Here is a 24,534-nt window from a genome sequence, read left to right as displayed (position 1 = left end):
AACTTTACCTGTTAGAACGACCGCATAACATGTACGCAGTTCGCAGGTGAAGATAACTTTGAAGATCCTGGCGTTATCTGTCGCCCAGCGTGGTATGAGGAACACTGTGGATGTCATATGCATGCCATCAGGCAACGAATACGACGTTCAGGCATATCATCGAGGCATGGGCGATGATGATGTTCACCCAACACCAGCTGGACAGCCTGGATTCAAGGTCAAAAGCACGCATGAAATACCGCAAAGTTCCTTGTAGTTTTTCCACCCGCTTGTTCCTTGTTGGTGAAACTAAGGCAATGGGGCTGGGATAGCAGCAAGCATTGATCGCATTTCCCTCTGAGAGAGGGAAGCTTAGAAGTCGTTTTCGACTCTGGACCGTCAGGCACCATGGCAGCAGAGGTGTCCTCCACAAATCTTCGACCATCATTAAGGCGCTGTACGCCAACTCCCGCGGATGCGTGCAGGTATGCGGGGACCTCTTGTTTGAGTTCACTACATCAAGTGGTGTATAGCGAGGATGTCTTGCCTAGCCTTTAGTCTACAACGTCGTCATTGATACGGTTATGTAACACTCACTCCCAGCCTCGGATGCGGGAGCTAGTAAATTAGTGCTTAAATACAGCACTGTCAGTGGACTGTTAAGTGAGGGAATCGGGGACGGAGCTATGCATTGAAGGCAATAGCTTGGATGCATGAGCGCCATTGAGGGCGCGACTGGGCAATGTCTGACAATGTCTCTAACCATTGATGTGGCCCGTCTTGGGGTCCCCATCCAGGAAGGCGGCAGTGACCAGCGCAGCTGATTTTGCTGGTAGTGGCTTTTATAATTCGCTGCCAAGTCACTGTTTGACCGCCTCTGGCTCTTCCACCTTTCACGTTGTTGTGAGAAAAGAGCTTTTCTCGTGGAATTCGGTCGACTGGCATACGCAGCACGTGACCATGCCAAAGCAACCTATGCAATGTGATGAAGGTGTTATTTTTCCCGAATACCATTCGACGTACTTCAGAATTGCTGATCCGGTGTTCCCACCAAATTCGGGCAATGCTCCTTGGGCATTTGCTCAAGAATATTGAGTATGCGGATGACCACTCTTCTTGGACTAATGCTGTCGTAGAGAGATGGCTCGGTGGTTAGGACGCGAATTGACTAACTGGAAGGTTCGTGGTTCAAACGTGACATCTGCCTCTCGATTTCCCCCTTTCTAGGATTGGACAACGTGGCTTACTTCTGATCGCATGGCAGTTAGGCACCGAAAGCGTGCTACAGCTGGACGATAGTGCTGCTGCAAGGCGGTGGGCTCGAACCTTAACCTCATTCTGGCGGACGAGTCGATTGAGTTAGTAGACAAATATGTCCACCTTGGCAGCAGTATCAGTTCCAGTGGAGCCCTCGTAAATCTGCATCACCTGTGACCTTGGCGCGATATCAGTTTATCCATTAAGAATCGAGTTTATAGTGCTGCTGCGCTCCATGTTGTTATACGGGTCAGCAACATAGCTGATGTACGCTGTGGACATCAGAAAGCTTTCAGTGTGTGTCACCATCGATGTTTTCGGAACATCGCTCGAGTCTGGTGGGAACACCGGATCAATACATCTAATAGTTTTTGGTAACTCGCGCCTCTTCGAAAGACCCTTTTCTTTCAACAATGCGAAGGGTTGAAACGAGGCAGGTAATGTCAAACAGTGACTTAGCAGCGAATTATGAAAACCATTACCAGCAAATTCACCTGCGCTCGTCATTGTCCTCTTCCTGGATGGTGACCCCTAGACGGGGCGCATTAATGGTTAGAGTCACTGTTAGACATGACCCAGTCGCGCCCTCAGTGGCGCTGATGCATCCAAGCTGTTGGTTTCAGTGCTCAACTCCCGTTCCGGTCTCACAATCAAATGTCTACTGATACCCCTGTGTTTACGCATCATCTGTCTCAGACACGCAGCTATCTACCCCACCTTCACAGCTCCTCAGTGAACGAAACTGTGGCAGCTCTAAACACTATAGCAGCTATGCGGTTTTTGCAGCTGACGATGATGGTATCGATTTAATACGGGCGGCAAATATGCTCGGTGAATTTCTGAAGCAGGCGTACCGTTACACCGCGATGAGGTCCATTCTTTGCAAAATTAAAGGGATGTTGCATCCACAACTACCCCGTTGGTGAGCAAGCTTAATCATAAAAGCACATTTGTGAGGGTATCCAATGTGTCTTGAGGACCGTCTTTTTCATTCACACCCAGCCATAGGCAGATATCAATAGTGCACCCCTTTCCAAGTTCAAATCTCCCCTGGTTTTGTTTGATTAGGGTTTCCCAGAGAACAGCTGACAGGAAATTTAGCGCGTTTATCATTCCGTTTTTTGACTCGCCGGTGTCAAAATATCATTTACTTGTACTGTCCATTTTTTCATTCTTTCCTCTTTCAGGAGGTGCTTTTGTGTGGGAACTTGGTTTCAGCTCAGCCTAATACTCTTATCTGTTACAGTCACCAAATTTTTGCTTTTCCTCCTAATGGGTTCGAAACCGGGTGATGAAATTCCTCCACAATGTCTCGGTGAAACCGGAGCTCTTAGCTTCAAAAAACCGACTGAGCAGGACCTTAAAGATTCCCAAGAGCTTGAAACTACACTAGCACAGCTAGATATATTTGAAACTCCCGAAGAGATCACCCAGCGACGCGAAGCTTTGATGCGGCTGCAAGAAATTTCCAACAAATGGATCAAACAGAAAGCTGTCGAGCAAAACCTCCCTCCTCATGTTGCCAAGGCAACCACTGGGAAGATTTTCACGTTTGGGTCGTATCGCTTGGGTGTTAATTTCAAAGGAGCTGATGTGGACTCGTTACTGGTTGTCCCACGATTCATTACAAGACAGGAGTTTTTTTCCGAATTTCAATCTGTCCTATCGGAGAATCCCCACGTAGAAGATATTCATGCCGTCGTAGACGCCTTCGTACCAGTATTGAAATTGAAATTCATGGGTGTTGAGGTAAGCTGTTTCCCAACCATTCACCGAAGTCGGCCGAATTCTACAGATTGATTTATTGTTTGCCCAAATCGATCAAATGAATATCGCTGAAAACTTCAACCTTTGTGAAAATACAGAAGTGCTAATGCGTAACATGGATGAACATGATGTGCGTAGTATTAATGGTGTGCGCGTCAATGAGGACATATTGAACCTTGTATATAACAAAAACTCCTTCAAAGTTGCTCTCAAAGTGAGTCTTGCTTCTTACTGGCCACCTGACGCTTGCAACAGAAATGTACCATTCTTTATACTTTCGATCTTTTCCTTTTTGTTGCGCAGGTAATTCGGTTTTGGGCCAAGCGCCGCAATATATACTCGAACACTCTGGGTTTCTTGGGCGGAGTGTCTTGGGCGATTCTGGTCTCACGCATATGCCAACTCTACCCCTACGCGTCCCCATCTATGCTAGTCTATTTGTTTTTCAAGATTTTCAGTCAGTGGCCGTGGCCCAAACCTGTGCGCTTGCGTGAATCTGAATACATTCCCAGCCTGTGTCTTCCAGTGTGGGACCCACGCGTAAGTGCAGCGAGACATGGGGGGTTGTTTGGTTTGCTAGGCTACTAAAATGGATTGTCATCTTCGTACTCTCCCACTCTTTCGTTTTCGTGTTATTTGCGCTATATCCTGCTTGGAGTCTCTTCCACTCTATCTGATACCTGCTTGTTTACTTTACACTTAACAGATTTTCGGGAGAACTACTCCCTTTTTCCGGCAGGATTTCAGATTTATTGTCACAGTTTGTCATCGCACCGATCTTTTCTGAGTTTCCTTCAGCTGCCGTTCCTGTGATAAGGGTGTGTAGGATAGATAGGGTACCTTTCAAGCTGAAACACGATCACTCCCTTTTTGGCGCTGCTCCTGCCTACACTATCGACTAAAATACACATAGGCCTTCAAACGCTGGTATGCAAGTGGGGTTAGGTCGAGAGATTTGTACCGTTATCTAGCTGCGCATATAATTCCTCAAAAAGAGCAAGCTACTGAATGCTGATATACACCTGAGACATGTCCATAAGACGGTTTGAAACGACGTATAATCAGATACTTCACTGGAAATCTGTTGTAATTTTGTTAAGCCGGCACTTTGCGCTGTTGAATTACAGATCTTCAGGTACACCAAGTTTTATCCGTATAGTATTGGTCTGAACGTTTCGGCCGAGGTTTTGTGACCTCATGTTACTTCGCTGCATGTTACTTCGTCAGCATGTCATGCTCAGCGAGGTCGACTGGTAAGACGGTTTGGCAGACAGACATGATAATTACTGGTCGCAGTATAACACGGTTTCCGGATGGAGCAGTTCACACTGGCCAGATGCACAGTCTCGAGAATCAGATGATCCTAATTTGGATGATGATCCAACCGTGTACCTCCCCAGCTTGAACGCTAGGCCAACGTTTCTGATAACAGTGGTGACACATTGTACGTGCATTTTTAACGAACAATGTCAGCGAACATTAACCTGGGTTGGATCAGTCTATTGAGTGAAACCGTCTTGTATTCGTGAACATACTGACCGTAAGGTCCGTGGTTCGATTCCAACTCCGCCATCTCGGCTACTCCTGTCTAGGCTTGGACAACCTAGCAATCACTAAGCCCTCGTGCTCTGTTTGGTTGACTAGGCCACGAAAGGGGGTTACGGCTGAATGGTTGTCTACTATTTATTGTTGCCTAAAGACTTTATTTAAAGCTACATATTTCTTGGCGTAAATGGTCAAAGTACACCTCCAGGCAGAGTCTGTGAAATTAGTCTAAACCTTGACCGAGAATGCAACTCATATTCATGTACAAACCAGTGTTTTGGGCGGTGTGTATGTGGAGTTTCCAGACCACCTTACTGAAGGTTTGCTGCAGTTTTTCACCTGAAAACTTGAGCGGACTTTGCAGACGACAGGACAAGCCTGACATTCTTCAGTCGATGGCCCCAGTTTACGGTGCCATGCTATTTGTCTTCGCGCCACACTTCTGCACCCATACTATTTAGTGCAACATCTAACTAGCATTGTCGAGTACAACAGCCGTACGCCCTGATCCTCCGAACTACACTATTGGGATCGAACATCGAAAAGCCTCAGCTGGCCCTTCCGTTGGACTGAGTTGAGGAGTGTCTAGTTCTTTGCTCGAATATTTTTTCATCCCGAACGTTCTGGCTTAATATCCAACTCTCCAGTTGTCATTCCCGTGTGTTTTGATTATTGCGTGATCGTCACCCCACTCCTTTTGACATCCCCAACTCGGCAGCGCCTATACAAAAGTTTCCCCGGTTATTGCTTGGTGAATAGTGTGATCGGCTTTTGCAGCTCGGAACTCCTTGGAAGTTTACCCATTCCTTCATGAGAGGTGTTAATACTGAGATGTACATTCAACTGATTCCCGTAACTTGCGTTTCAACTATTTTGATCCACAACCTCTCCTTTGTACCCGAAACCCATCCATTTTGTCGCATGTACACATGATATCACATTATTTTGCGGTGAGTCCTCTGCTCTTCATTTCAGCTCAACCTTATGGATCAGTATCATTTGATGCCCATTCTCACCCCGAGTTACCCGTCACAGAATTCCGCTTATAATGTACAACGCAGCAATCGCATAATTCTCGAGCGCGAACTAAAACAAGGTGGGTTACTTTTCACGTTTTACAATTGTTCTCCCCTTCCACCTGAACTCAATTCAATTTACTCCTTGATTTGACAATATTTTGTTCCCTTGGTTAGGTGTGAGGCCTTCCGGTAGTTGTTCAACTAAACTTACCGCCACATTACCAGCTGTCTTGGATTACTTATCTATTGGGTTTCCACGGCTATGACACTATGGTGTTTAGCTTCTGAATAGCTGTACTACATCTGACGAGAATGTGCAGGGTTGAATAACTAGGCACGGTACCTTTGGACTGTGTGAATGTACGGTTTACGTGTCTTTTGTACCCATCTTTTTCTGTCTCACAACAATTTCGAAACTGACTAGACAGTTTGACGTTGCTTCCGTTGGTTTTCATTCTTGTGCCCGAGGGTTGATGGGAATTGAACTCTTTGTAAACAAACGGATGAAGGAGTAGTTTAGCGGACTTTGTATAAAACAGTGGACCTATGTCCAGCATACAACCATTGCACAGCTGCAGCAGACGAATAGTGGGTAGCTATATCGACAGCTTTTATGCTTGGTATGGCGGTATTTTTGGATCTAGAAACGTTTCGGGTTCGTTATTTGTCAACATGGCGTTTTTTGCACCGGAAACAACCATAAGTGGTTTGCCTCTACCGGAAGTTTACAATCTGTATGAATACGGTAAACACGTCTCCAAATAGCTTAACTGACTTGTTTGAGTTTTTATCTCACCAGTGAACAAAACCGTGCCTACTATTTCAGTGTCTTAATGTGGTGGACGACGGTGGAGCACGTCCACCACTACTTCAGTGCAACAGTGCTTCGGTTTTTAGACTTATTCTTTGAGTTTACAGGCCATTTTCTTATTTGCCCAATGGTCCGTCCACTCCGTAGAGGGAACTTCGGCTGAATACATGTAGTTGCTAACCTCTAGTATGTCCAGTCAATTGCATACGTCGAAAACGGTACCAAAAAGTTGTTCATGACGCCATTAGAAAACCATACTTAGTTCGTGTAAATTGATTTCTTTTTCGTCGGACAAACTAATGTTTTTTTCTCTGTAACCTGAGCAGGATGGCGGAAATGGCACCAGAATCTGATTACCCACCAACGTTCTGGCGTATTCTACCCATTAATTGCTTTACTAGCAAAATTCCTAGTACGGAATCACGTCAGATCGGCTTTACTGACAAAACTACTTCAAATTCCCTATCCAGCAGCAGAGTTTTCGGCCACTGGTGTCACGGCGTGCGCTATTGATAAAACTTATGAGTAATCTCTTCTTTGCAGCTCAGGCCGTCATCCGTACAGATAATTGACGGTTTAGCTAGAGGTTATTGCTCTGCTGTGTTCTTTCCCTTACGTCGACTATCCGAACAGTGCCAAAAATACCCAGGAATATGTCTGAGATTGTTGATTTTATTAAACTCTACGCACAGAAGTCTTCAGCGTTCGTGTCCGACTTTTTGCGACCGCTCTGTTCGTGTTTCACACATCTGTCTTTCACCAATAGGAACAGCATCCGGGTCCCAGATAAAACGAAACATGCTCTAACTGAGGTGAAATTACTCTGATCGGCTTAACAACCGGCAGCACAAGTGTACACAGAACCTGCCCGCTACAGCCCCGTCTCTAATGACACATCTTTGCAGCAGCACTGGGGCTATTTTTTGTTCCTATTGGATGTACGGCTAGCATTCAAACTTCTCCAACTTTTCGAACACTTGTGGTTTCGTAATTTCGATGATCTTCGAGTATGAACTCTAGTATTTAACGCTTCACAAGATTGTTGTTGGGTGATGTTTATCTCTTCGTTTTATGTGGTCTACCCAGCCAAGTTCATTGTGTCAGACTGAACTCAGGTGACCCACCACATCTATCTAGGTTCTAAGGTATTCATGATTATCCCTCAACTGAGTTAGTTTACCTATCACTGGAAGTAAAATCCTTCTGTGCCACCGATCGATCATCCTCGTTTCACTTCCTTGGGGCAGATGGCTCAGTGACCGGAAGGTCTGTGTTTCGAACCCGACCTCCGCATCTCGGCTTCTCTTGGCAGTACTTGTACTTTCTTGGGGTGACATGGCAAGTAGGCACCGGAACGATTTTTCCCATCACATACATTGCCTCAGCATTGAAATTTTTGTTCTTTTCCAGGTCTCACAGTCTCCAGTGATGCACTTCTACACAAACAGCCTTGGTCCAACCTTTTCGAGCCCGCTTTTTTCTTCCGCTACCGTCATTATGTGGTCGTGATTGTCACTGGAAGTGCGAAGCGCTCTTTTCTGGAACTCTGCGGCCTCGTCGAGTCCCGTCTCCGCGTCCTTGTAAGCAACTTTGAACTCAATCGCTACGTGAAAATTGCTCACGTCAACTGTCGTTCGTACGGGAAGGGTCCGAGTGATGAGGATGCCGAGTTGGTTCGAAAGTGGTTTATAGGAATGGAATTCGATCGTAATCCAAACTCGCTGACAACAGTGGTAAACCATACATGTACCGAGAAACCCACATTGAACGTGGACTTGAGCGAAAACATCAATTCTTTCGAGAAGTCAATTGAGCGTGGTTTGTCCAATGATGACCTAACTAACACAGTGACCGTGAAGTATGTTAAAAAGTGAGTTGTCTTTGTTCCCCTCATAATATAAAATGGTTATTGCGATACTCCTTGCTGTTACTCCCTTCTCTGCGGTGAAAACGAACTTTGGAAGAAATAATCAATGGTACATTTTGCTCCCTAGATGAACGGCAGTTCTCAAATACGATAGGCTGGTTTTTTGCTGAGACACCCCAGAAGGAGAGTTCTACGTCCGCTGGTATATTCGTTCAGTCGTAACACCCTTTCGGTGCTTCGATGCCATTCGGAGGAAGCATGAGGGCTGGAATACCGTCAGGTTGCCCAAGCCTAGACGAAAGTAGAGATGCAGAGGTCGCGTCCGAATCGCAGACCTTCCGACCAGAGAGTTCGCGCCCTAACTACTGAGTCATATCGTATCGACGACAGCTTGTTGTTCGATCGGATAATGCGCTAGTGTGCAGCTACTGGTAGAGCAGAAAAACAATGCTTTCTCGAGTGTTTGATGCATTTTTACAAGTCTTTGTTTTTTTCCTGATAAGGCGACTTGCAAGTAGTATTGCATAGCTTATTGCATTACAGCGTAGTATACTATGGTCTAGATAGCCCGTAGACAGTATAGTCTAATTTCACCCAGATGGAAGCCGGCTATGTGTGCCTAGGTTCTAGTTATCAGTTATTCCTACTGTTTGAACGCTGAACGCACTTGTGATTACTTATAGTCCCCATACATCATGGACATCCACCTTTATTATAACCTGTATAAAATGACCAATAACAAACAGTTTTTATTTCGTTTCTTGTTTTCCTTTCCAATCACGGAACTGTGCACCGTCCAGACTGTTTCCCAGGCAGTCTTCAATCATGACCTGGTGCAATGTTCTGGGGAACTAGAGTAGCAAGCTGTCATGCGTCGCGTTTGTCTGGGACCTTACTTTATTCGTCATGGTCTACTTACCCTGTCGTACTCTGCGTTTGATTGTGATGGAACTGTGACAGCTAGAACCACGGTAAAACTTGTGCATGGTTTACAGCTGATGATAATTTTGATGTTTTCAACGTCGTCGGGGCAACAGTATGTGGGATGTTAGTGTCTTGTTAACAGTTCATAATCAAAACCACACCGTTGAAAATCCTTCTTTTCTTGCTTGCTTCCAGGTCGCAACTGCATCAGTTCGTGTCTGCAGAAGATATGGATGAAATTAAGCGACAAGCTGCCAAGGCAGCTATATCTGAAACGGCCAAGGCCTCAGAAAGTTCTAAAGCCTCTCCATATCCATCTGTCGGCTCAGATAGAGGAGAGAGCATGCCAAGCCCTGCGAGTTCATCTGACTTACCCAGCGGAGCTGCATCTCCTGCCTCGCTTCAGCGTTCCAGCAGTTGCGCCTCTGTTGTTAACGTGACTTTACAAGCAGCATCTCCGTCGCAGAACACAGCCTCATCCGACCCACAAAAGGATGAATCTGCTGTCACAAATGGTTCTTCCTATCCAGAGAACGTAAGCTAATCTTGTTATATTGAGGAATTTTATGGTTCACAAAGATCTCATTTGCATCATTTATGCCTTTAAGTGGCTTGAATCGCGTGTTCACAAGCCTAATTAAACATACCCTGCAGTTTTAGAAAGCACAGGCGTTTATAAAGACAACCATCTTTTGGGCATGCAGGTAATATGACCTCTTTTGATCAAGACTATACGTAACAAGAATTGAATCTGATTCTGTATTGTTCACATCTAGTCGGAACGCATAATGGCGCTTCTCTAACCGACAGTTCAATGCCAATTACAGGGGGTATTTTAGATAGGCTGTCGTACCCCGTGAGATTTAAACTACTCAATCGGGCTATGTATATACTTCAAGACTGAGCTAATTTCATCTAAACATACTTGCTACTTGATATCTCTTTCTCCAAAACGAGCTTACCGCAATCTTCGTTCTCCTTCAAAATTACAGGCGATGTTGCAGTCCAAACTGAGCGCGACTAGTTAGTGCAACCCAACAAATCCTGCACACTTTGTTGCTACCTTAGTATGTTGTTTCACGTTAGGCTTAGGTGAATGAGACCGAATTTCTGACATCCTATTTCCCAGCACATTAACAGCATCCTATGAACCGAAGATAGCTCATCGTGTAGGTGGCGAAACCACTAACCAGAAGGTCATTTCGATAATTCGATGCCAACTCACTGTTTTATTTTCCCGATCCGCGCTCAATTATCGCCACATTGTTTTGACTGGTGCAATAGTTTTTACGGAGTAGTTTGCACACGGTCACTTGAAGCGGAATTGATTTCCTGTCTGAACACTGCACATTGTTGCNCACATTAACAGCATCCTATGAACCGAAGATAGCTCATCGTGTAGGGTGCGAAACCACTAACCAGAAGGTCATTTCGATAATTCGATGCCAACTCACTGTTTTATTTTCCCGATCCGCGCTCAATTATCGCCACATTGTTTTGACTGGTGCAATAGTTTTTACGGAGTAGTTTGCACACGGTCACTTGAAGCGGAATTGATTTCCTGTCTGAACACTGCACATTGTTGCTTATTTTACCTTGCATAAACCTGAGAATCGTTCTTAACCGAATTTTGATGGAAATCCAAACAAGCAGCTGATTTATTGTGCAAGAAAACCAACCATTTCCTGTGTTTGGTTGACCACCGTTTGCAGGTCATTTTACGAAGAAGCTAATTAGAAGGACGCTTTCCCTAACTGGATATCGAACAACTATCAACAATATTCTCTGCTTTCGCACTCCGTTTTTCATTCGGTTCTCCGTAAATGGGAACAAGTTTAGCTAACCTTTGAAAAGGGAGTTTTGGCAGTATGTGGAATTTCGGAACTTATCTGTAACCGTATCCTATCGGATATACTTAACAGCGTGTATTCCATGATCATCTTGGTGGCTAGATTGTGCGTTTTGTAGCATATGTTTTCTAATTTTCACGGACAAACCTTAATGAAAATTTTCCGTACATTCTCTACCACAATGAAAGATGAGTTTACACACTGCCGATCTTGATGTGTCTTCAGCTGTTAAAATCTCAATAAACCATAACGTATTTCTGAGCTGACAAGGTTCGTTTTACGCCGTTCGCTACTACTGTGGAATTCCCGTCATCATATATGAACAACTTTGTTATGCATTCTCTAACTTCGTTTCAGTCAATTTCGACAGAGACGTCCAATAACCCTTCTCCCGCTGCTTCTAACTCCATTGCTGGCCCGTCTCAGTCCTCCCCCGACCGGGGTCCACTTGCACCCGCGCCTGCGCAAAAACGGCAGTCTCCTGCCAAAAACTTGTCAGACTCGAGCGGCGACGATGTCAAACGGAAACGACTAACTGTCGACAACACCAAACTTGTTCTCAGCCCTCCCACTTCTGCCCGATAGCAATATATTTGCATAAGTCGTACATTCACTTGTTCTTTTGCTCGCTCTTTCCCCCAACTGTCCTCGCAAGCACATTCAATATGGCAATTCATCGCCCTTTCTGAGGTGCTTCACTCTGTTTGTCTTTTTATATCGGCTCTCCACTTGTCCACACTCAGTTCATTTGCGTGGGTCTCCGAGTGTGGTCTCTACTTCCATGGACGTCGTCAACTCCTCCAAATCAGATGCATTTACCAGTTTCTCACCTCCAGAACGTCATGTGCTCCGTCCCATCCGATTCCTTGTGAGCAATCTGATTGGTTCGTTGTCTTGGTAAGTTCTCCAACCATTGATTGTACGCCCATTCTCTTCATTAATTATGTTATGTGCGTCGGAATAACTCACGAGTTAGGGACAAGATCTCAAATTTTAATGCCTCTAACCCAACCTTCGCCTTCAGATTACCGGTTCCAGTTTGGACAGTCCGACAGTCTTATTCTCTTAGGTAGCATGACGGCTAGGCGTTGAGAAGATGCATGACAAAAACTCGCATGGACAGAAAGTTGATTTCTGGTACAAAGTCCCATCAGAAGTCCGAATGACACAGGCCGATATAGTTCGGCGTAAGATTTATTTAACATACACAAGTATCGTACTCGGGCTTGATCTTTTGGTTGTCTTCCTCAATTGAATGCCCAGCATAGCTTCTCAGGTTAGTTAAATTAAGTTCAGTTATTCAGTCAGAATCTTGAGATAGCTCATTGGTTGAACTTACTAACCGGAACGTCTGTGGTTCGAACTCAACCCCGGCACCTCAGCTGCTATCTGTACTTTGGCAACCTGGCAGTCTGTCCTCCCTCGTCTCTGTTGGCTGTGGTTCGAACTCAACCCCGGCACCTCAGCTGCTATCTGTACTTTGGCAACCTGGCAGTATCTCAGCCCTCGTTCTCTGTTGATAGAGGCAAGCACTGAAAGGCCTCCAAACGCCAGGTGTTTGGATCTCTCCGAACGAGAGCCCTACCGATCTGGAAAATACAGACGGGTGTTACCATTTTTGAAAAACAGCAGGAAGTGCAACCAATACTATAAAAACCGACCAAGGTAATCTAGTCCTTCGGGATGTATTCCGCATCCTTTTGAGACATACAGTTTTCGAACGTGTACCATAGAATTGAGGGAGTGACAATAAAAGTTGTGGAACGGTACATGTGTGTCGGAAGTTGCATAAGCTCTGACGGTAGTGCGAAAGACGAGGTGAACGAACGATCCTCGTAGACCAGGATTGCCTTTGCCAATTTGCGCCACTTGTATCAAAAAGGCATCTACTGGGTCTCAAAAGATGTGTATCATACTATAGTCCGGGCTGGGAGAATTGACCACTTCGGGTGGAGGATCTGGGACGTCGGTGTTCATAGAGAAAGAAATGAAATCCTTCAGCTGTAGCACCCTTTCGGAGGCATCAGGGCTGGTTTATTGACAGGTTGCCCAAGCCCAACAGGGGATGTCGGGAGGCAGAGATCGGGTTCGAACCACGGACCTTCCGGTCAGTAAATTCGCGCTCTAACACTGGGCGATCTCGGTGGTCATAGAAATGAAGATGTCTCATAACTATAGCTGGAATGGGCTGTAACCAGCTGATTTGGAACGAGGTGAACAGGTGATGCTTTTTGGTGAAGCAGACGGTATTTCATTCAAAGAATACATCCAACACTGTAAGCTAAGATGGCTGGGCAATATGCTACGCATGTCGATTTCCCGATTGCCGAGACGATCGCTGTTTTCTTCGACCGATTCGGAGTGGCGGAAACATAGAGGTGAAGAGAATTCTACATGACAGAAGTAAATGAGGGGTGTTACGACAAGTTCGGGTGTTGTTCTCCTTTCAGAATAGGGTGCACGTGAACCTCTGTGTGTTTGGTTGGAGACGCTGAACGATATGGCGGTTAACCGATGTCAGTGGCGTTCATGTTGGCACTTTCTATTCAGACTGTGTGACTGAGTGTTGGCGATGTAGGTACTTCGGATGTTTGTGGTAGGCTAGCCCTAGACCCCAACCCCCTCCCTACTGCACTTCTTTCTTTCCATTATAAGGCATTCTAATAATTTAACATGGTTGTAAGGCGGTGAAGCACCATTGTTTTCACTTGGTGCGATGATGTTGGTGACGTCGCTTGCAAACTGAGCACTTCGAAGGCAAAGACTACTGCGACAGTATCAACAGTTGCGTTATTGACTATTGTCCATGAGCTATTACGGTGCTATTCCTCTGAATGCCCATCCGGGAAAAACGGCGGTTGCCAATGCGCGTGAGTTTGCTGGTCAAAATCTTAACAATTCTTTACCAATCACAGACTGACCATACTTTGGTCGTTCTCACGTTGCACATGACTGGGCCTATAGTTCACAATAGACAAACGGAAATATACGGCATACCAAACGGAGTGGGTGTCAAAGCTGTGCCCCTCCAGTTTTTTAAAATACAGCTCTTCTAGTGGTTAATGTAAGCGTGGATCCGCCAAATTTCAGCATCCGAAAATTACCGGGAGACGCTCGGTAGAAAATCGAGAAATAATCGCAGCGAACTTTTATGACCAACCTTAATTTGAGTGCCACGGGATCTTGACAGTCTCTACCTACCTCTCCTTGTACGTGTTTCGAAACCCTATAATACGTAGCCGATCCTCAGCCTTGCTGCGATTTCTTGTCCGTACTATCTGGCTGACGCTTTCGTGTCGTTTGCTGGGTATGCATTAGGTGAGTTTTGCAAACCACTTCGGGATAATCCTGCTGATGGCGTCTTGCTTCAGTATGATGCTGATGTACGCTCACTTCGATGTTTTGGTAAAATGTATGCAGGCGTCTCTTAAACACTTTCTATGGAGGTAGGGTTTTTCACAATAAATCCCCAACCCCCCCGTTTCATTTCAACTTTTACTGGATCCATGATTGTGTGGCCAGTAGGCACTAGTTCCCACTACTGAACGGTGACCACCCTGGGTTTTAGCGACAACTAAGTAATTTTTTAGCGAAAATCAACATCTTTTCGAGAACTGTATCTGCTTTTGACTATCCTATCTCGTATATGTTCTGTACCAAACCGTGCCCTATTGGTAGTGCAATACAACCCAAGTAGTAAAACTGGAATGTCTCCTCGACTGATATGCGTATGGGATGTGAGTCTGCTCGGGCACCTGTCGTTGCTTAGCGGAATTTCAGTTGTCCTGTTCTTTCAACACTGTCTAAATGCGTTGTAGGTAATCAATAGTTTTACATATATCGTACTTTGGATTTATAGAGCGCACGAATCTGATAAGCCTATTTAATGTATGCTTATCATTACCTAGTTAAACCCAGACAAGATCACAAGAGCTCCAGTAATTTTGATGGATATTGGGTTTCTTAATCAGCAGCTTGAATCCGTACAGATATATGGCGTTCCAGAGTGTCACCATGCATCGGGACAAATCAATTCAGATGAAGCAAAACCTGTTGGTTTTTTGATACGGTACGCCAGTCTTGATGGTGATATTCACTGTTGTCGAGTGGGTAAGTGGGCCATTTACTAAATTGGAGGGTGCCTGTTGATTAACTTCTAGAGGAAAGTGTGTATTTCCTCGATGAGGAATGTCAAGGGGAAGACTCTGTGCCGCTGATCACATCTCAATCCTTCCTTTTCCATGAATTTTATAGCAGATCAAAGTGCAGTAAATGAGAAACAACCAACTAGTCAATAAACCCAACGTTACGGCTTTTGCGAGATGGCTCAAGTGGTTAGAGCGCGAATTTACTGACCGGAAGGTCCGTGGTTCGAACCCGACCTCCGCCACTCGACTTCCCCTGTCTAGGCTTGGGCAACCTGACAGTATCCCAGCCCTCGTGCTTCCTTCGGGTGGCATGGCAGCTAGGCACCGAAAGGGCGCTACAGCTGAACGATTTTTTTACGGCTTTTGCGCCAAGTTAATCGCTAGGCAACTGAGGTTGACCTGAACTAACGGACTCACTTGTCCGTTTACATTCGGTTCGGACATGCCGTGCCACACAGTAAACGCTTCTGGATCTTAATAAGAGCGAATCCTTGCATACATTTCAGATTATGAGGAATCGTTACCAGACCCTGAACACCCAGAGGACATGAAATGCTATTATAGGCTGATGAGTAGCTCCAACTCCTCGGGGAATTCGTGAGCGGGAGCAAAATGTTAGGTAGACTTTCTTTAGTTGAACCAGCAATCATCGGATGTAATGCATCAGGTCCCAAAAGATTACTTACTTAATTATATTTTGACCAGAACAAGCGAACTCATAATCACTCCATGCAGTCGATAGGGCTCATTGGTTAAGGCGCGAATTCTGGTCAGCAGGTCCGTGCACCGAACCTGACCTTTACGTCTCGGCTTCACTTGTCTAGGCATGGTCAACCCGGGAGTATCTCGACCCTCGTGTTTCCTTCGGATACCAGTTGCTCTGTACAACTAATGGTGTATATTCGATTGACGGCTCTCTTCGTGGTTTAAATACAGCTGGTTGCCCATAACAGACAATGCCCCCAAGAGTCGGTTATTTCGTTACCTGAATGATGGCATTTTTCAAGTTAGGCAGGCAACCGTGCTACTGACCACCCCTCGCACACTCACTCTGCATAACTACTCTAATCTTTACTTCAAGAGGTCGGAATTTTATTGGCTAAACCGTGTGAACAATGATAATTGCACTGTTTGAGCGCGTTACAGGTGAGTGACATAGGGACTTGCTACGCCAACACATCCTTTCCTCTGAATGCACGCACTACAGGTGCTGGGTGATGAATACACTTTCCGTCGACCGAAGCAAGATTACGAGATCACACTCAGGCCACGCACCCGGTTGACCGGCGTTCTCAGGCACTAACACTTCCTTTTGAACAAATGCGATACAGATATCTGGTGAGGAAAAGCCAGTTTCCACTTTGCGTTGTCGGTTCCGTCCGTTCAGGTGGGATAATTCAAAGCTGTGTCTATCGTGGGTAATAATCCAGTTAGTTAGAGGGTGCCTTCTTGCGGCATCTTTTTGCTGCGTTCTTGAAGGTCTTTAAGAAGCGCTTTATTAGGAATTTGGCTTTGCTTCCATTAAAAGTACCTATTAGGGAAGTTTTTCATCTACTTTTCTCTATGGCTCAATAAAGAATTCCTTTTAGATCAACCCGGAGAAGAGCCTAGCGAGTCGTTGGAAATTTCATTGTCTTCAGGCTGTCCCATTTCTGCAGTGACGTTCTTTGGCCATTTTTGCTTGAGTTGAGTATCCGGTCTTTTGGCGACCGACAGCATACCGTCTCAGAATCTGACTTCAAACCCATCATCAGTCAAACACCGACCTAGGTGTAAGATAAACGTCTCTATGCTTTAGTTACGGCAGTGAAGCATCGGTGTGAACGCTGAACCGACAGCATACCGTCTCAGAATCTGACTTCAAACCCATCATCAGTCAAACACCGACCTAGGTGTAAGATAAACGTCTCTATGCTTTAGTTACGGCAGTGAAGCATCGGTGTTGAACGCTGATGCCATGCTGTCGATGATGATGATGATGCCTTAGTTATACAACAACCACTTCGTTGTATCAAATCTATTTTCAAACAGAAATGTCTCCAAAGCCGTTGAATGCATCCGTAGAACATTTTGTGACTTTTATCTTTGACTTGTTCTATTTTGTATGCATATGCTCCATCAATTTACACCGGTAATTTTTTAGATGACAATAGTCCAATGGTGGACTAATTTGACTCGCCACAAACAGCTAAGCGTGCCGATCCCACCGTGATGTTATTGCTGGTTTAATTATTTAGTGTTCGGGCTATAATTCCGGATGTAGAGTTCGTGTGTAGGATTTCGCAACCATTAGGTATCGAAAATCTACGGGTGGAATTACTTTGCAACCCATATAGTTTTCAGCTGATTGTGGAGTACGTCTGTACGATGTGCTGCCTTCTCGTTGCCGCTACTCTATTCCAGTCAGTAGTTGAAGTGTTGCATGGTTGATACATCCCGAATACTTCTACATCCCACACTACATTACACGCAACTGAACAACTCAGGTTGTTCGTCAATCGTACTCTTTGTTTGTTGTACCAATCCTTTTCTTTTCAGAGTTGCCTGGTTTGTATCCCGTGCCCCGGATTATGTGGTAAATCGTATACAGGTGAGTTCTCTGGTCTCAGTTTGAGGGCGCTGGCTTGATACGGAAGCTCAGACTGTAGTTTGGGAGCAAATATCCGTCCAAGGAGATCGCTTGAAGGTACTCATCTTAAATAGACTCTTCTAGGGACAGTCTCTCACAGAACGGCGACTGCCTTCTCATTTAGGCTTCTTCAGATGAGCGTGTATTCAGCATACCTCGAGTGAGCTAGAGGATTGGAGCTTCCCGTACGGCTGACCATACCGGTACAGAAAAACGTAACTGGTTGGCTAGTCACTGGACAGCCGACCATGTATGTTGTCTAATTCGCTTATGTTATGCATTCAGTGATATTTCATTGGTTTACAAGAAAGTTAGCTTCTTGGTGTTCCCTGAAATGGTTACGATACCTTCGTTTACATGTGTGCCCACTACGCGCAGTTGCCGTTGAGTGGGTTTTCAATGGTCCCGTCAACTTTAAACACGTAGAAACGTACTTTGAGACCGAGGCCGGCGTTTATGTCACTGCCGAGACAATGATCTACCAGTTGCTTATTTTATAGGCAATTGGAAATTCAACTTCTGTCTCAAACCCTATCTCATTTTAGCAGTAGGTGTTGAGGAAAGAATTATCTCTTGCGACTGTTCCTTATGGTTCCGTTTTCATTATTCCGGGAAAGTTCATCCGTGTCCATAAGCTCATGTCTACTCAGCTCTTCGCATTGTTCTTGTTTATTTTTCATATCGAATTCATTTTATATTTCCTCTCGGGTGCCGTTCGTCACTCTCCTTGCCAGTTCTTGCCGATTGTGGGGGAACATGTACTAGTTGCGTGAGTTTTGTTCTCGTTATGCATCTACATCGTTGCAAGTAAGGCCTAATGCAACCACACCTGACACTCGAAACCAACCTGGTTCTGCTTGTTGTCTCACTAAGTAAATCTCCGTGTCTTCATGCGACGCTGAGGACTTTACCTCTGTTGTGTTTTCTGATTTCCTTCTCATAATCGTTTCACTCAGCTACCTATTTGTAAAGATGATGATTACCCACCGGTGTTTCCAACCTCTTAATCCAGAATTCTCTATAAACTCGCTTTAGCACGATGCATGTCTTATCTGCTATTACTCCACACGTGCTTACTGATCCGACAGGCCTTGTTCGAAAAGTTGCCGTGGCATGGTGAATCCTAGGACAGGTGAATAAAATTTTTCCTTTTTTGAAAAAATTCCGATCTCGTGAATTCTCAGCGCGTTCAACTTTTGTAGATAAGTAAATAATGGACGCACTACTGGCTCTTTATTTGTGGCACAGTGGATATTGTTTCAAGTAAGTGAATCATTTTCGAAAAAAAAACAGACCAGTAACGAACGGTCACCAGACTGCTGGTTTCAATCGGAAGCGCAGCGCATTCCAGGAAAGTATATCTGTGGCTAATTTCTAAGTGCTGCGCCGATCATCATAGTATACTCAAATCAAACTGTTCGTCTCAAACTGCCTCACTTCTTTGATGGACGGTCGTTTCACAAGTTGGAATACAAACAGCAGGTGGCAGACCTAGAAGGAGGCAATCAGAAATCACCCACAGATTCGAACCGCCGGTCTCTTGGGTCTCAGCCGTAGCATTTATCCACGAGTTTCATAAACTCATGATTTATTCAGTTATTTGTTAAAGCTCTTGAATGAATGTTCCGTAGATGAACTGACCAGACGCTAACTAATGCGTCTACTGCTCACCCGACTAACTTAGTCACTTATTAGAGAACCTGACTGATATGTTCTGATTGATTTAGTTTAGTTTATGGATGGGATCAGAAGTTGTAACAAAAAACTTATTCCCTGGTCCACAACGATGGTCTAGCTTGGGACCCACCTTCTCAACATAGCTGACGGTAATGCGGACCCAATGACACTTTCTTGGAGCTCATCGCGTTTTTATTGCCCATTTAAAATGCAAGTTTACTTAGAGTCCTCTCAGTAAGTTTGCGATTTCCACTATCTTAAACTCAGGGTAAAATATTTCACTAAACGCGGAAATTCAGCACAGAGTTAGCGTGTTTAGGTGACCTATCTGGCCGTCTGCTGACTGAATTTAAGTTATGATATGATTTCAGTCCGGCTTCCTTGTAACTGCAACAGTTCATATCCGTCGTCCTGATTTCCATATTTTCGGCTCACATCTCAGTACGGCGTGGAGGCCAAGTTGTGAAGTTCTAACCGAGTCGCCTCCCATCCTCTTAGTTGTTCTTGACCAGACTTGAAGGTTCCCTTGATTGGGCTGTCAACCACATGGGCTACCACTATGCTGATCACTCCACTAGTTGTGTCCTAGAATACCAGGAAATTGAGTGAAGTCAGTAGAATTCTTCCTGCGTATTTTGTGTATTTATTGGGTTGCGGCTCCGTACATACTTTCGCGTACTTGTTGGTGTTGTTCGTGTAGCACTTTCTGTGTCCCAATCTAGAAGCACTGGAGTTGCATAAGCCAGTTAGGAACCGTCGTCACTGAGCTTTTCCTGAGTTTTTAAGGAAGTCTAAGCGTGTACATTTTTCAGAGTGGTCCGACAATCTACCCGCAGCTCGCTGATGACCGGTAAGCAGTAGGGTCAACTTGACACTTGCGTAGCGACTTGCGCTCTCTATTTTCAATCACGTGACCATGTGTTGACGGAAGCCTCGTTGGGCAACTCATCATTTACAGACCGGTGCGACCCCATAGTGGGCTAGATAGACGAAAAGCCGCTGTCAAAATGTGAACACCAGGCACAAACTCGTCACCCATGGGCACTCCTACCTCAAGAAACCCACCTAAGATGAAATGACGTCATGGAAAAAGAGGTTTTGGAATATGTGAATTTCTCTCCATTGCTGTCTTCCTCGAAGAAACAAATACCCAACAACCGAAGACTAGATACCTGGTTCTCCGTTTGACAGGTTTACCCTCAAACAGCAAACGCAATAAAAATGCCCTGTATTGTTGATCCATATTAATTATTCGGTCACCAATGTACGGCTATTACACTAGCCCGCTGCATTTGTACCTGTTTTAATCCAACTTGACTTCTTAGTTGGTGAATTGACTTTGGAAAGGCACATAGTCCAAATACCTATTGAAAAGAACTCTTGTCAATGGTCCCTTGATAGGAGAACCAACCAGTTTGCAAAAATTCGACATATCACAATCCGAGAATCATCACATTATATTAAGTTAGGTATTTCTGTAGAAGCGATTTGTTATTTTGTTAGAATATGGCTAGTTTACATGTAAATTACACGCCCATAATGCGGGAAATTTCAAGAACTGACGCCCATTGCAAAAGTGCTCAGTGTCAGTGTATGCCTAAGTTACATTTTGGCAAGCCTTTGCATTCGTCGCACTTAATACCTTAAATGCCTGTTGACTAATGCTGTTGAAAATATCTGCGTACGACCGAGAAGCAAGTACAGAAGGCCGTAGTGATAGCTTCTGTCAGTCATCTCTCCTAAGAGGAAATATTTCACGGAGGTATTTCGGTACACCTGAATCATCGCTATCATGGTTAGAAGAACTGTTGTCCGCAATACCTACGCATACCGAGATGTTCACCAAATAATTCTTAACGTTGGGCTGACAAACCACTAGTTGTTGAACAGAACTGTACAATTCATTTTCAGACGTATTTCTCACTCCCATCTGTTTCTTCCTTTTTCAGCCGCCCTGTTACTCGATCCCAGTACGGTTTGGGTAACTCCTTGGTCTGTTTGGATCGTATGGATGCGCACCCGTTTATCCATTCATGTGTGTGTTTGTCTGATTGTTGATAGCCTTAGACCATGTTAGCTGTGGCGTGTTTGTGCGTTTTTTGACTTCGCCGTACGTATGTGTATGCGTGTGCTTGTGTGTGCGTCTGGAGCACCCGTTCATCTTCACCAACCCTTGATTTGAACCTTCTCTTCCGTTGGTCCATAGGCACGCAATCGCCATTTTCTCATTTTTCTCAAATTCCCCGTCTCTGACCAACTCGCCTTTTGTGTACATGTGAGTTTTATCAGATAAAAATCCAACTGACAATTTTCCCGGGTGTTTTGACTTCTGCTCAGATGGGGTCACCCATTGGCATTGCTTGGTTCGGTCTTTGGGAGAAAACATCCGCCACTTTTGTACTGTGATCTCGAGGGTCCCCTCTGTTTAGCTTTTTCGTTTAGGATTGGTTGTGACTGTGCAATAGGAATAATGTAGACGGGGAGGACTCCGCCATCTGGACATCCGCTTCAAAAATGTGCAACCGGAGAATGCTGTAAAAAAATACCCAGTTTTTATGCTTGTGATTGGTGACGAAAGGCGTATAAGACGGTAATGGCGACTTGTGTCTTACAGGTAGGCAGAAGTCACACGAGTATTAAGCGCCTTCAGAGTTTGCGACACGATATTTTTGGCCTCTAGCTTGTCTTCTACATCTCTTGTCAATGACGAGCAGACGGACGGTCGTTTACTTGGCATTCCTAACACCTGTTCTAATCAGCGAGTTGTTGCTGGTTTAGAATGATACTAATATGGCTGGAGGGCCGTCACTGCTGGACACCTGGGCACACTTATTCATCTCAATCAAACGGGAGTGCTGCGTAGACAGCAGTGATCGAAAGTGGCCAACTATTGTTTTTCGTACGTGAGTCCACATCCCACATTTTTAGAATAGGACAGCGGACAGAGAAATGTTTGCACATCCTTTGAGGACTGGGTGGATGTCGCCGAAGTTGAAAAAAAGTTTTCAACGCCTTTCAAGCCTAGCTAGATCGATGGCTTATCCTTTGTACCACTTTGCCGAAGGAACCACATAGATACACAGTGTTTTGTTGAGGGCGTGAGCCGGTGTTCGATTTGGTCAGTTCCGAAGGGATATGACGTATTGTACCAAAGAGCGACGACAACCGTTCTGAGATCCAGCGCTTAGTACTTACGCATTCGTAAACGCCAATTACCGAATTTCCAGCGTCATGTATAGTGATTGTTATCTCATCCCAGTTACGATTAGTGTCCTTCGAAGCATCACAGCAGGCTTTGATATATTTGCTAAAATAAAGCTTTGCTCCCTTGGTTCACCCAGAGAAGTCGGTGGAATCATTCACCGTACGAGAACACGGTCTGAATCAACTCAGGTAATTTGGAGTGGCACCATCTATGGCTGGTGGTGGACTGATGTGGATACACGGTTACTCAGTAGTAGGAGATGCCATCCATAACGTCAAATCCGAGTAGTACTGAGGAACAACCGATGATCAGTACAAAGTTGTAAAAGACGTTACCTTTTGTCATAATGCCTTGGATCGGAATTAAAAATGCCATCAAGCTGCACCTCGGATTAGGTTTGAAATCTCCAGTGGTTAGGGCTGTATATGAACCCCTTGTCGGGGATACGATGTTGAGAATAATTGAAATTGTTCAGCTGCAACACCGTATCGGTCCATAAATGCCATGTCACCCGGAGGAATCACGAGGGTTGGGCTACCGCAAGGTTTCTCAAGCCTAGACAGAAGTCGGGTTCGAACCACGAACCCTCTGGCCAGTAAATTCGCTGTCTAACCACTGAGCCGACTCGCGCGAGATACGAGGTGGTTCTGTATAAAAAAAAATACCTCCCCGAATCAGTGAATTGGTTGGTAGATGAACGGAAACGACGAAGAGCGGCTATTATTTAGCTCTGTTCGAATCCCCATGAAGGTCAACGGGCGACTGTTTACAAGTGTCCGATCCAGCTCAGAAGTTGAGGTTATCCCAACCAGCTACGGCAGCTGAAGTTCACAGGCGGTAGCGTCGCAAGAGCTACGCCGTGAGCTTAATTAAGATGCTTGAAACTTACATTCAGGTTTCAGAAATGCAACAAACTTCGGTCGCAAAGGACGGGGTTGACCCGATTGCTTAATTCATCGAGCATTAAAACGGAAAAGTGGTCTGATTACTCAAAGTGATATGGGATGTACTGTGTAATCGGCCACTTTCCTGGGTGTTTGATGACGTGTCCAAAGCTTGTTTGTACAGAAGAGTAATCGTCGAATAGGGGGAAGGGATTGAGAGAAACTAATGAAAACGAGAGGGGCGAGATGAACCAAGTGGTTAGAACGCGAATTTACTGACCGGAAGGTCCGTGGTTCGAACCCGACCTCTACCTCTCGACTTCCCTGGCAGTATCCCAGCACTCGTGCTTCCCTCGTGTGGCATGGCAGCTAGACACCGAAAGGGTGCTACAGCTGAACGATATTATATATTATTATTAATAATAATAATGAAAATGAGAGGTGTCTGTAGTGGAATGTTTCGCTTGTCCACTTAACTGTGTGCAGCTGATGGGGCGACCAGCCTGTTGTTACCATTCGATGGCCAATTTCGCGTGAAAATACCTTGGATTGTTCACCTAATAGGTCTACATAATGTAAGCTACAATTAGGGCTCCAAAACATGCAGAGGAGAACGATGATGTTCATCAAGCCAATTTTTGCTTAGAAGCCTGACCACAAAGCGGTGGTTGGCGTAATGTAACCACAGTAGTCTAGATTTTAGAATACAAATCATCACAGCCGTCCCGGGTCCCAGTCTGATGAGCGAGAATACCGTGTCCAACCTTAATCCATTGGGTGAGAAAGACAATGCTTCTTGGACATCCTGTCGTTCCGCTCAGTAGGTTACAGAGATGTGCGAACTGCCGCACCACCGTGAGCTCCATTCTCTTCGCGATGGTGAATATTTGACGTCAGACAGGTTGAAGCCACAAGGTCGTACTTGCCCAGATACTCAGTTGAGTCATTTATCAATTCAAATGTAGGTGCGGT

The 24,534-nt window shown here is 45.1% G+C and overlaps 1 protein-coding gene across 1 annotated transcript; it reads left to right on the top strand.

The window, feature by feature from the left end:
• Positions 1 to 387: 387 nt before the first annotated feature.
• T265_02907 (hypothetical protein) lies at positions 388 to 21,773 on the top strand (the record flags this gene model as incomplete). The annotated part of the gene is made up of 11 exons (XM_009167260.1): positions 388 to 464; positions 2,424 to 2,985; positions 3,032 to 3,217; positions 3,259 to 3,543; positions 5,524 to 5,644; positions 7,789 to 8,248; positions 9,365 to 9,704; positions 11,377 to 11,916; positions 17,706 to 17,757; positions 18,531 to 18,565; positions 21,423 to 21,773. 8 exons carry the CDS (start codon positions 388 to 390, stop codon positions 11,602 to 11,604), a joined length of 2,259 nt encoding a protein of 752 aa, XP_009165524.1.
• Positions 21,774 to 24,534: the final 2,761 nt, after the last annotated feature.

Source organism: Opisthorchis viverrini (genome assembly GCF_000715545.1).
Source record: "Opisthorchis viverrini unplaced genomic scaffold opera_v5_40, whole genome shotgun sequence".
Taxonomy (NCBI): domain Eukaryota; kingdom Metazoa; phylum Platyhelminthes; class Trematoda; order Opisthorchiida; family Opisthorchiidae; genus Opisthorchis; species Opisthorchis viverrini.
Note: the sequence above shows the minus strand (reverse complement) of the source record. Positions and strands in the feature narration are given on the sequence as shown.